The 14,354-nt window shown below is 33.2% G+C and overlaps 1 protein-coding gene across 3 annotated transcripts in view; it reads right to left on the bottom strand.

The window, feature by feature from the left end:
- Window positions 1-14,083, bottom strand: part of tmem266 (transmembrane protein 266) — a 67,666-nt gene extending 53,583 nt beyond the window's left edge. For 2 of the 3 annotated variants that reach the window (XM_058766832.1, XM_058766834.1), the window contains exons 1-2: window positions 13,489-14,083; window positions 8,545-8,660 (exon numbers count right to left, since the gene is read on the bottom strand). In XM_058766832.1, coding sequence (XP_058622815.1) covers window positions 8,545-8,558 — 14 coding nt within the window. In that variant the 5' untranslated portion in view covers window positions 8,559-8,660; window positions 13,489-14,083. The remainder of the gene's footprint in view (window positions 1-8,544; window positions 8,661-13,488) is intronic. The other variant, XM_058766833.1, reaches the window with a different exon arrangement.
- Between the last annotated feature and the right edge of the window lie 271 nt (window positions 14,084-14,354).

Raw genomic sequence — 14,354 nt, 5'->3', positions numbered from 1 at the left:
CACATAGGCCTTGAAACAAGGTAGTAAAACTGCATATGGGGTACAAAAGGGGTGTCAAGTGATATCCCGGTAACATCTGTTAGACCTTCAGAGCCAGATGCTGCAACCAGCATTCATCCAGCGAGCCATCAATTTGTGCTCGTCAGCAGGACATTTTGTCACCAGCTGTGAGATTCCCATGTCAAAACCAAGTGTAGGTCGGCCTTGATTTAATAATGTCTGAAAGATTTACTTCATTCTTCTGCCACAGTCTTATCGTGGAGACTTGTGTGACATTGAACGGTATTTCGAGGTTAAATAAGAACGCAGCTTTGGTGTATTATGAACCAGATGATGGTGGAAAAAAAGTGTGTCAGCATATTGTGGGCCCAGAAAAGATTCACTTGGACCAAACCCAAGATGCAAAGCAAGTTATTTTGAAGAATATTTTGATCAGAACAGATGTCTGGTGTTGTAAGTCACGGTGCTTGCATGACCCCTTTTTCTGCAGAGCCATTAAAGGCTATACATCAAAGCTATGAGAAATTAAAGCATATGGTGCAGTGCACAAACACGGCAGATTTTGTGTCCCATTACTTGTTTTTAAACCATTAGTGGCACAAATCCCATGTATTTTTGTTGTGTTATGATGTGTTTGATAAACTATTATGTAATATAAAACTAATATAGAATGAAAAGTAGCTTGTTTTAAACACCAATTGGTGATTTTTTTGTAACTTGAACTTCTCAATTGTATCCATCAAGGTTATTTAACAATGTCATAATTTTTACACACTTCTGTTGAATTTATATTCAATTCGCTGCAGTAAAAATATATTTTAATACTTTAAATCAACTAATTTTACTTAAAAAAAAAAAAAAAACATTTAGAATTTGAAATATATGTAAAACTGTCCCACAGTTTGTGTGCAACAATTTACTGTGGAACAAAAATATCAATTTTATTATTATTATTTTTTTTTTTTACATATATCTATTCTCAATTACTAGCAAATATTTATTAACAAATAAATAAGTAAATGTATAAAATATATGTAAAATTGTTTCCTGTGAACAACCCTGTTACAACATGATTTCCCCTAATTACAAAAATGTAACATGATCTAGTAGTAACATGAAGTAGTAACATGATCTAAACGGTTTCTCAAACACAGACAAATAATATCATTCTATTTTTATTTATTTTTTTTTTTACATTTTGACACAACTCGTGTTCAACCCTGTTACCAAAACATCCAAGCAGTAACATGATCTAAATTGTATCTCACACACAGACAAATAATATAATTTTCATATTTTTTTCCTTTTTATACAAATCGTGTTCAACCCTGTTACCAACATTATTTCTAAGAAACAAAAATCAACCAAATATGTTTTTCTTTAATTTATTGGAATTCTAATATCATTGGTATCTAAACCAGCATTTTGTCCCTAATAACTAGAGCCTTTTGAGTAACAGCTTAATTAAGGATATATTTTCAACCCTGTTACACATTCATGTGTATTTTCTATATTTAACGAATTAATTAACTGACTGATTGATTATATTTTATAGAAAAAAATTAAAATGAAAACAAATCAGTGTTAAAATATATTTAGATATGCCCCAAATTTCAGTAACAGGGTTGAAAAAAGGGCAAACCTCATTCAAAAAATTTTTTTTTTTTTTTTTTAGCATTAGGTCCTATATTGTACCCTGTTTATGGAAAGTGGCATATTACTGCATCTGAAAATCATGAGTTATATGAATATGACAAAAAGCAGATTGTGTAATTATTATGGTGATATCATAAACAGTGACTGTTAGTTAAACTGGATGGTACTATAGTCTTCAAAGAGAACAAGCAGAGAGGACTGTGTTGTAAATGTTGAATGTCACGATGAGAAAATGATCAGCTTTTGCACAAAACAACAAGACAGACCTCATTAGACAGAACAGTGGAGGCTAAATGTTAGCTGACCTGTTTCAAGCACAAAGGCGTCCTCAGGGTGTGTCAGAGTGCATGTAAGCATGCGTGTGTGAAAACATGAGCACATAAGTATGCATGCACGTGTGCACAATCACTCACACACACACACACACACACACACACACACACCTTGTGTGGTGAATAGAAGGACAAGTATAAACACTAACAACATGACCAGATGATGATCAAAACACTCAGAACACGGTCAGAAAATACTGAAGAAAATCTGTGTCACGACTGTAGAATGACACTATGGAACAACATCAGTTACTTCACTGCAGCTACATGATATGATACATTTACAGGCTGAATATGGTTATGCTACTTTTATAATATCATCTACTGATGAGGATTCAAAAAGCAAGTGTTATGAAGTAGCAACCTTAATATATCTGACTGACTAAATAAATAAATAAATAAATTATAAAAATAAATTAAACAAAACAACACCTGGAAGGGTGGCCAAGTTTTAAAATATATGTTATTTCTTAGTCATGCATCAGTCATTCACGTCTTACCAGTAAGACAAATGTACTGTAATGTAGACATAAAGGTTTTTCAATGTTGTATCAGATTATTATTATTATTAATTTTAATTACCAAAACACTTCAAATTTATGTAAAACTGTGTCCCCCAGTTTATGTGTGACCCTGTAATTGCACGATTTCTCTCACTGAAAAAAAAATAAAAAATAAAAGTGTAACACACAAGAACTAATATTATTAATTGTAGTAAAAATCATCAGATGTGTATTTTTAAACATCCATCTTCAATTATGTATTTTTTTATTAACAAAAACATTTAGAATTAAAAGTATGTTAAACTGTGTCCTACATTATGTGCAACCCTGTCACCAGATAACCATCACTCATTACAAAAATGTAACAAATTGAAAACATCTAAGCATTAACATGATCTGAATTCTTTATGACACAAAGACAAATAATACAATTCCATGTTTTACATTGTGACACAATTTTTGTTCAACACTGTTACCAACGTTACAGTTTTTTTCAAATGCTTACACACATTTTCAAAACTTTGCATCTTTTTTTGCAAAACTTTACACACTAATCCAAGAATTGCACACACAAAATGCAAAATGCCTCACATCTCTTGCAAAATGAAGCACTGCATTCAAAATATCACAAACACATCTTAAAAGCAAACATTTGCAAACACCTTTGCCTTAATATTAATTGTTGTGTATTACATAGAGAATTGTGTGTTGTGTTTTGCAAAAAGTGTTTTATGAAATTGAAAACTGAGTCAAAGGCCGAGAATTAGTGTATGTATGGTTTTGCAGATTTGTTGTGTGCTGACAAGTAAAGATTTTGTGTGTAAGCAGTTGAAAGAACTGTAATAAAAAATATATATATACACTACCAGTCTAAAAATGTTTTTGAATAATAAGATTTTTTATGTTTTTTAAATAATTCTCTTATGCTCACAAAGCCTGCATTTATTTGATCCAAAATACAGCAAAAACAGTAATATTATGAAATAATTTTACTATTTAAAATAACTGATTTCTGTTTGAATATATTTTAAAATGTAATATATTCCTGTGATCAAAGCTACATTTTCAGCATCATTACGCCAGTCTTCAGTGTCACATGATCCTTCAGAAATAATTCTTATATGCTGGTTTGCTGTTCAAGAAACATTTATTATTATTATTATCATTATCATCAATATTTAAAACAGCTGAGTACATTTTTTCCAGGATTTTTTGATGAATAAAAAGATCAAAAGATCAGCATTCATCAGCATTTAAATAAAAGCTTTTGTAACATTATACACCATACCATTGAAAAGCCTGGAGTCAGTATAATTTTTTGGGGGAAAGAAATTATATAAATTAATACTTTTATTTAGCAAGGATGCTTTAAATTGATCAAAAGTGATGATAAAGACATGTATCATGTTATAAAAGATTTCCATTTCAGATAAATGCTGTTCTTCTGAACTTTCTATTCATCAAAGAAACCTGAAAAAATTATACTCAGCTGTTTTCAACATAATAATATTAATAAATGTTTTTTGAGCAGCAAATCAGAATATTAGAATGATTTCTGAAGGATCATGTGACTGGAGTAATGAGGCTAAAACTTTATAAATTACATTTTAAAATATATTAATATAGAAAACAGTCATTTTTAAAGTGTAAATATTTTTTTTTGCTGTACTTTGGATCAAATAAATGCAGGCTTGGTTAGTTTTTAGGGCTCAGTATACCCCCCAAAAAACAACAACAATATATATATTTGACCAATCAAATGCTATATATATAAAATAAGAATATCCGTCCCACTAACACCACATCCTACTGACTAGCAGAAGCAAGTAGCAAATTTAGATTTTTCCAAGCTGTGAAACAAAATAAAGGTTACTGCTATTACAAAAACTGCTTTGAATATTCTCTAAATATTCTAAGCTTTATCTTAGAAAATATGTCAAAACAGTGAAGAAAAAGACTTTCGTCATGCAGATTCTAAAAATGTTTTCTGTATTGATGCTCCTGAACAATCAGCTGTGAAATAACCATCCTTAGATCCTGGCGTTGTTGATTTTCCTTGCTTTAAGCATTTGTATATCTATTTCTCACAACAGAAGATCAGCAATACATGCTGCATGTGTAAATAATATCCACATGGCGGTTTTGGTTTGATTTAATATAAGGAGTTTTGCGGTATATGTGCAATCTATCCTGTGGTGTGTAATTGAGTCAAATGTATCATGTTATTCTCTGCTGCTTACTCCCGTGTCTCAGACTCACTCTGAATGCACAGTACACAAGTGCAGCTCTGATGAACAAAGACGGCAGCTGAAGTAATCCACTCTGCATTCACTACCAACCTCCCAAACCTCCCTCTCCTTCTCTCCCTGGACACCGAAACCACTGCCATCAGAATACAGGAGCTTCCTGTGAGGGCCACACACCGAGCACTTCTTCATAATACAATATACAAACTGACACCGGTGTAAGTATTGGTTGTACTTCAGAGCTGATTCTTGTTTAATATTCCTTCACCATATTTAATTTGACATGAACAGAAACAAGGCTATGAGGAATAGAAGTACAGTCCATCCAATCAACGTTATCTCATTGGTATTCAAAGGTATTTGTATGTAAAGTGTGTTTCAAGCACACATACATTTTTGTCAATATCATGAACATCAAAGGATTTGGAAGCATTTGTACAGCGGGCTTATGTTTTAAATGCTGTGATACAATGCCATTGTACATTTATCAGCACAAACCTTTGCAAATGTTTCTGTAAATTTGTACATAAAAGGGTTTACATTTTATGTGATATTGTTGATACTATGCTTTTGTACATGAATGTATTTTTTGTAACATTTAAATTTGTGCATACGTAAAGGGTTGTCAACAGGTTGATACGGTACGTTTGGTATCAATATCATGAACATAATACACAATAAACATCAAAGGATTTGTAAATTATTTTTGTAAAGTTGTACATAAAAGGGTTTATGTTTTAAGCACTGTTGACACAATGCTACTGCATGTTTATCAACAACATCCACATCAAAGGATTTGTAAAAATTTGTATGTTTGTAAAGTTGTAAATAAACAAAAGGTTTTATGTTTTAGATGTGTTGATACAATGACATTGTACGGTTATCAACATGAAATGATTTGTAAACATTTGTGCATCTTTAAAGTTGATTTTACAACTCAAAGGGTTTATATTTTAGGCTCTATAAATATGTTTGTCAACAGCATCAAATGATTTGTAAACATTTGTACATCTCTAAAGTTATACATGCACGAAAGTGTTTACATTTTAGGCACTGTGAACATTGATCAACTATGTCAACATCAAAGTATTTGTAAACATGTAAAGTTTTACAGATATAAAAGGGTTTACGTTTAGGCGCTGTCAATGCAAAGACGTTTCATGTCCATCTACAACAAAAGATTTGTAATCATTTGTATGACGGTAAAGTTGTATGTACATAAAAGAGATTCTGTTTTAAATGTTGATATGATACTAATGTACGATTATCAACAACATCACATGATTTGCAAATATTTGTGCATCTTTAAAATTGTACATGACTGAGTTAACATTTTAGGCTCTGTAAATACAATGCTGTTTGTCAACAACATCGGCATCAAATCATTCAAATCAAAAATGTCAAACATAATACACAATAAACACAGAAGGATTTGTAAATTATTTTTTAAAAGTTGTACATGAAAAGGGTTTCTGTTTTAAGCACTGTTGACACAATGCTATTGCATGTTTATCAACAAAATCCTCATCAAAGTATTTTGAAAACATTTGTATGTTTGAAAAGCTGTACATAAAAGGGTTTACATTTTAGATGTGTTAATTCGAAGTTCACCAACATGAAATCATTTGTGCTTCTTTAAAATTGTACATGAGGCTCTGTAAATACGTTTTAGACATTGATATGATACTAATGTACGATTATCAATAAGATCAAATGATTTGTTAACATTTTTTACTTCTGTAAAGTTGTACATACATGAAAGTGTTTATGGTTTAGTCAATGTTTATACGATGCTATCGTGTAGTTATCAACATCATGAACATTAAAGGATTTGTAAACATATGTACGTCGCTAAAGTTATGCATATGTAAAAGGGTTTACATTTTAGATGCGGTCATGTTCTATGCAATATCATGCACATCAAAAGTTTCATAAACATCTATATGTCTCTGTTGAAAGTAAGTTTACATTTTAGACACAGTCAAGAGGCTGCTAGTTTCAGTGCCTATTCAAATGTACAAAAATGTATGTATGCATTTTACGTACAAATACCTATGAATATGAATGACATTTCCCTTGTTCACTATATTGTACTGCATCATTTTCACAAGTCCACGTTTGAAGTCCACAATGAACTTAGCATTTCAGAGACTTGGTGATCAACACCAGCCACATGACAATGCAATATACAGAATAGATATATACATAACAGACTTATTTTCGTTTGCATCAAATTAAATTGGGTAAGGTGGCCTGATTCTGAGCTAGAGAGTATGTAATGCAAAAGTTGCGTCATGAAGACTTCACCTAAGAAGGCCAAGTCAGCATCTGTGCTGCTGATCCTGGAACAGTTGTGGGCTGGAAGGATGTGGAAAGGGCAGATAGGATCTCGCATTCTCCACACGAGTCTGAGGACACGCTGAGCGCCTGACTGCAGAACAGTGTGTGGCTATAAATTACGATATCACACTCCTCCTGCTGCAGAGCAAACACATGGATCTCGAGTGAGATACGCTGTGGCTCCTGCTGCTGAAGATGACGAATCATTAAGAACATTCATATGCTGGACTGACCTTGTCAAGAAAGACGTCTTAATGTCTGTCAGTAGGTGACGTCATTTTTTTTTATTGTTAAATACTTCCCAGTCCTAATTTAGTCACATCTTGCATCCTGACCAGCCCAACACCCTGCGATGGTAACTAATCATTTGTGTGAATGGGGGCGGGGGGCTATCAGTTTATCTGACCAATGGCAGATAGGAGTCTGTTTGGGAAACCAATTTGAAAGTATTTTTCCTGTCCCGTTTAATAATATTAGTGGCTTGAAAATTGTCCAGCCATCGTTGTACCTTTACTTCCTTGATAAATATGCATTTACAGCATTTACACTACCATTAAAATGTTTGTGGTCGTCAATACGTCGTTTTATTGTTGTTGAAAGAAATTAATACTTCAGCAATACTTCTTTAATAATTATTTGGCAAGGATGCATTAAATTGATCAGACTTTAATTTTTCCAAGTCTTACAATTTCAAATAAATGCTGCTTTTTTCTATTCATCAAAGAATCCTGAAAAAAATAATTGTTTCCACAAAAATATTAAGCGGCACAACTGTTTTCAACATTGATAATAATGGTTCTCGAGCAGCCAATCAGCATATTAGAGTGATTTCTGAAGGATCATGTGACACTGAAGACTGGAGTAATGATGTTGAAAATTAAATATAAATAATAAATTACACTTTAAAATAAATTACAATAGAAAACAGTTCATTTAAATTGTAGTACTATTTAACATGATTTACTGTCTTTTTAATCAAATAAATGCCTTGGGGAGCATAAGCATAAACAAAAAAAAAACATTTTAAAATCTTTAATGACCACAAACTTCTGAACAGCAGTGTATCTATTTTTGATTAGTATATTTAGGATTACGATACATATTAAATAGCCATATTATGATGATTTGTGATTATGATATGATATATACAGCAGTAACCACAATATATAGTACCAATTTATTAATACTGAATTTGTGACCTATTTTTGGTAGGACCAGGCTTGTTGACAAATCAACCTCTCCGACAAATGTAACACAAACAAATCTTCATTCCAAGAAGTATTCAAACAAAATAAAGGGGACAGAAATGTCTAAACAATACATTGCTTAATGCATACTTAGTGTAGAATAAACACACACACACAAACACAATTTAACACACTCTCCTGTGCACAATACACACAGCAGTGTTCTCACACTACACTCCACATCAGTATAAAGCAGGTAGGATGTAGCTTGCACACTCACTGTGGCTGGCTCATGGTGTGGTGCGCAGCAAACGCTGAACGGACGTCCTCTTTCGACTCTCTCAAACGTGAGCTCTAGTTTTGTGCTAGACGGAGGCGACTTCACTCATACCAGACCTGAGAAGAAAACCAGATTAAAATACTCTTTTTAAACACATTTTAATATAAAGTACTAAGTAATGTAAAGACCTATTAGCAACTACTGTGTGTGTTAAAATTGAAATTCACCACCATGTGTTTATGAACGCATGAACATCTAGTTCAGTCGTGACACAGTTATCCTTGTGGAGCGACAAAATTGTCGCTTATGCAATAAAATCAATGAAGGGAGATATTGGTTCTGTTATGAAATCAAATACTCGCTTAACTTCACAGTTTTACCAGTGACCTGTGACTTAAATCAAGCGAAGAAACTATTAAAGCTAAGCTACATACTCCATTTAGCAGAATATTTGATATCTGAACAAGATGTATTGGTATAAACCTGGAGAGGAAACAAATCTCCATTTAGAGGGTGTAAAGGAGTAGTTTATGCCAACATGAAAGTCGTGATTATATTTATGAGAAAATATTTTTTTCTTTGAGAATTTCTTTTTAGATATTTTGAAGTATCCTTTTAATAGCCCATAGTGTCAAACACTGTCAGGCTCCAAAAATAACAAAAACATATTAAGAAGTAGCCAGTAGGAATTGTGCGCTGTAATCTATGTTTTTTGAAATCATATGATATGTACGAAAGATGATATTTAAGTTGCTAATCTTGCCGCGTCTGTGAGGTATGAAAGTCACAATGAAACCGAAGTAGCGACAGATATTTTCTTCCGTATTGTGACCTACATTCAAGTGTAACGGATTATCAAGACTAGGTTATAGGAAGGATGGAGGAAGGATCTGAATGTGAGCTTGCAGTCGATTTTTAGAAAGGTAAAAAAAAGATAAATTGTTCACAATAAGATGAAAATAGCTATAGATACAGCGATCATGTTGAGCTTAATTAGAAAACTATTATGTTGAATCACTGACATTTCAGAACATGGTCCAGTTAACTAAAAGAATCGACTGATATAAAATAATTTGTTCACTAATTCAGTTCATGGATCACTGAGTCAAACAAATCATTCTTTTTAGTCTTTTTAATGAATCAGTCAGACCAGTTTTAATGAACCATTTCACAAATCAAACTATGCCTTTAAATTGATAATCATATATCGTGGGGAAAAAACATCACAAAATATTTGAAATGTATGCTAAATATATGTGAAGCTCAATGAAAAATATTTTTGAAAGAAAATATTATTTTTAACCTTCATATACCAAAACATATTTCAAAATGTAAGGCAAGAAAATATATTTCCATGTTTAGTCTAAATACAAATGAGGACAAAATAACTTATTAGAGATCAAAACTAGATTTATAATGATTTAATAATGTAATTTTTTTCATATATTTTATTTTTTGGGGAACATTGTAAAGTCACTTATTGCAGATTTTTATTCAAATGTGTTATATGTTTACATGTTATAGAGAACAAATGAGGTTTCTCTTCAAAAGGGCAAAATATATTCTTTAATTATTTAATATATATATATATATATATTTATATTTTTATATATATATATATATATATATATATATATATATATTAAATGCACACAAACAACAAATATATTGATAGAAAATATATTTTTTATATTTTTAAAATAAATACTTTTTTGCTGTATGCATACAAACAAAAAGGGCTACAGAGAGCTAAAGATGATTCGTTGATACTTTCTTTGACCCCTTTAAAAGGGGTCCCTCAAACAGGACAAGACATATTCTTGTAGCGAAGCCTGGCCCTTTGAATTCCCAGATTCATACTGTCCTACATATGGTATGCATGTGTGAGCTGAGTGCATAGTGCTTCATTCACATTTAATAACAACCTCGACTCAAGTAAAAAAATAAAAATAAAAAAAAGGTTATTATTGTACAAACAGCTTGATTTTCAGCAGGGTAAGCATTACACAAAGCTCAGACTGCCTACGGTTGCCCTTTTTTGTGTCAAGGTGCGATGAAGCTGTCAACCTCGGTATGGGTGGGCATCAATAAATAGAATGGTCCGTAGCGCTCGTTTACCACCGGCTTCAATCACTGAAGCGCTGTGATGAAAACTTCATTCACTGAGACCGCCTGACAAACGCTGGTGTCTCAAACTCTAGCGGTTTTACAAGTGGTATTACCTCAGGCTGGGGGACGAGGTGAATCTAGTACACAAGACAAATCATATTAAGCCAAATAAGGCACAGCGTACACAGGTCAGTGAGACAGGAAGTCTGAATAGATGGAAGTGGGACATGGTAGAGGAGAAAGGAAGACGTGAGGGTTCATTTAAAAAATTTTGTGTAGGCGAAAGGTGCTGTTTGCCACTCATGTAAATGAAAAAGTAATAAAAGGTAAAAAAAAAGAAAAAAGCATGCAGTGTCTTTTCTTAATAGTCTTAAGAAACATTATCATTCAATTTAATGCTTAACAGATGATTATGTATAGGCCTAGAACTATGTCAATATTAAATTTGATAAATTTAATTTAAATGATCAACAGTTCATCAGAGGAAGTTCACAAAGTCGAAAGTCCATGCGTTTTCACTAGTAGTGGTTAACTGCCTGAAATTATCATTATTTTTAATAATAATAATAATAATGAATAATTAATGTTTTTTTCGGTCCTCCAATCTACTTTCAACTGTTTAATTTTAATTTTTTGTATGTAATGCAATTAATTTCAAAGTTCTTTTGTTGTTTTCCGTTTTTTTTTATTTTTATAATTATTTTCATGTTAATATTTAGCTGAAAAGCCTATTGTAGATTATTTAATGGAAAGTTTCTATTATGAAAACTACTGGGGCATGCAAGAGGTCAATGTATGTTTATTGATCTGTATTTTTATTTATTTATTTTTGTGGACAATAAAGATGGAAATATTTAATAGCTTTTTGTAGCCAAGACTTGAGCTACTGATCTGTTAAACATTATATAATATTTATTAATGGACATTAATCTAAAAATAAATAGCAAAACTCACTAGAAATCTTTACACTTTAAAAAGTGCTTAAATGTATAACATACACATAATAATATATTAATTAACTGCATGATTGTATTATATGCATGATAACTGTACAGTCTGCCGTATAGACATTATCTTGACAGTCACCTCTGATAACATTTTTCTACTCTTGATTTTAAAACATGTACTTTCTGCAAAGCTGCTTTGAAACAATACTTATTGTGAAAAGCCCTATACAAATAAATGTGAATTGAATATAACTGAAATGTGAATTAAAAAGTAAAAACTTGCATTTCTTATCATAAAGAGTTACACTACTACTTGAAAGTAGTAAGTCGGTTTATTTATCCTAATGTACTCTAATCACGTAGAGTCATATTAAATAATACTTTTGACCTAAATAAAATGTTATGTATATGTGACCCTGGACCACAAAACCAGTCATAAGTAGCAAAGGTACATTTGTAGCAAAAGCCAACAATACATTGTATGGGTCAAAATGATCGATTTTTCTTTTATGCAAAAAATCATTAGTATATTAAGTAAAGATCATGTTCCATGAAGATATTTTGTAAATTTCCTACCACAAATATATCACAATTTAATTTTTGATTCGTAATATGCAAGGACTTAATTTGGACAACTTTAAAGGCAATTTTCTCAATATTTAGATTTTTTTGCACCCTCAGATTCCAGATTTTCAAATAGTTGTATAATAATTGCATTGTCCAATCCTAACAAACCATACATCAATGGAAAGCTTATGTATTCAGTTTTCAGATTACGTATAAAAAAATTTGACTTTTTCATTATTCATGTTTAGTTCATGTTAATCATTGTTCACTATGAAGTGCTACCGACTTTTTAAACAAATTTATGAATTTTCCTGAGGTTCTCATGCTATATTGTCCATTCGTGCTAGTTAGCAAAGTCTTAAAGATTTTAAAAACATTAACGCATTTGTATTATATTTTTAAACCTATAATAAATGATGAATAATAACAATCCCTTATGTTTTGTCAACGTACAGCCCGATATTGAGCGACCCGACAGTGTTGTTGCTATGGTTACCTCCTCACGCAAGGCGATCCATCGAGAGCTACACATTTAGCGCACTCTGACTGATCCAACTTTTGTGTTACGTTTTTGAAAACACAATTGAATCATACTATTGACGCCTTTATGTAAAACAACATATTTTACTCCCAAGCTCATCTCCTCTGCTGTCTTCAAATCATGTAGTAATAGGTTACTCTTGCTAGCTGAAGGGAAATTCAGGTCATGAAGGCTAATCGAGCGTTTCTCAACCTGCAGTGCGTGATGTGTCCACGTCTGAAAACGATAAATCAAACGAACAATTATTGATTTGTTGAACTGATTTGAATCAGGCACGTCTCACATCAACGCTCGTTTGGATTTGTTGTGTTGACCACGTGCCCAAAGACCTACAATGGACCTACAGAATCAAAGTTCGTAGATGCCACTATCAGAAGTTTAGCGGGGAACTTAATCAAACGGAACACATTCAGTCAACACGAAAGCCAAAATACATGCAAGAAATGGCGATGGAACCATTTCGTGTCATTTTGACGCTCTTCTCCAAGCTCCAACCCACTTACAACCAGATTTCCTCACTCGTCAGGAATTACCAAAAATTCCTCATCAACACAACGTCAGATGCGCACTGTAATATAGGCTATTACATATGAAAATGGAAGACATGTCTTGTATTTCCCAGGCCTAGAGGAGCTATTGGATGAAGTGGTGTCTTCTGATTAAAGCATCACCAAGTCAGCACCATGATTTAGTGATGCAATTACCAAAATATCAAGCCAATAATTGGAGGAATGAAAGCGAGAAGAAGCAGTGATGAAATGCACGTCTCCAAGGACCTACCTCGATTTACATCGTTGAAACTTTAGTCGTGTCTCCCTGGCCCTCGTGGTTATGATAATGTGTCCCTTGCCGATGATCAGAAGAGGCTTGAAGCGTGAAGGCAGTTTCGCAGTGGTCAAGCATCCGTTCTGCTGCTTCTTTCGCGAATAAAGCGGACGATGAGCAAATGCGAGCCGTAACGCGAGCATCATCGCTCAGCGAGATGATATTAGGAGTCCAAACGTCCAGAGAAAGGCATCGTATATCTATCGTGTTGTGCTGAGGGCTTCCCCCTTCAAATCACGCCAGGGACTCCGTCTCCATCGTGCCGAAGCCGCGTTACGATTAGACGCGTTTCGATTGAAGCATGAACGCCAGCATCGCTCCGTTATGTCGGAGGAGGAGGTGGAGGAGGAGGAGGAGGAGGAGGGGATTCATTACGTAGAGAAAACGCTTTTCTATTGGCTTTCTGTCCGAGAGATGGCAAATGTTCTTCGGGATAACCTCGCATCCATCAAAACACCTTACTGCCCGCGGAGGTGCGAATATTCTCGCGTTACGCGCGCCTCATTCCCTCACAATTACTACTGCGTGCTGCAAACACGCATCAGTCATGTACACAACATCAGGAGCTGTCATGAGTCATGACTGAGCATATGAACAGCACTGTGATAGTATTTAATGGTTTGGTGATATTCCTATTGTAAGATAGTATTATAATGGGATGTACAGTCGTAATATGATAGTCTGATCAATCTGAAAGTCTGAAGCAGCTAAGACCTTTGTTTTGTGTCTCTCAAATCTCTGTCACTGTCTCACACACACCTCCCCGATCAATAGTCATGTTTGAAATGCATTCCTCACATCTCAATGTCACCTCTGCCATC

This window comes from Onychostoma macrolepis, chromosome 25 (assembly GCF_012432095.1).
Source record: "Onychostoma macrolepis isolate SWU-2019 chromosome 25, ASM1243209v1, whole genome shotgun sequence".
Classification (NCBI taxonomy): Eukaryota; Metazoa; Chordata; class Actinopteri; order Cypriniformes; family Cyprinidae; genus Onychostoma; species Onychostoma macrolepis.
The sequence above is the reverse complement of the archived record's forward strand: the minus strand, read 5'-3'. Positions and strand labels throughout refer to the sequence as shown.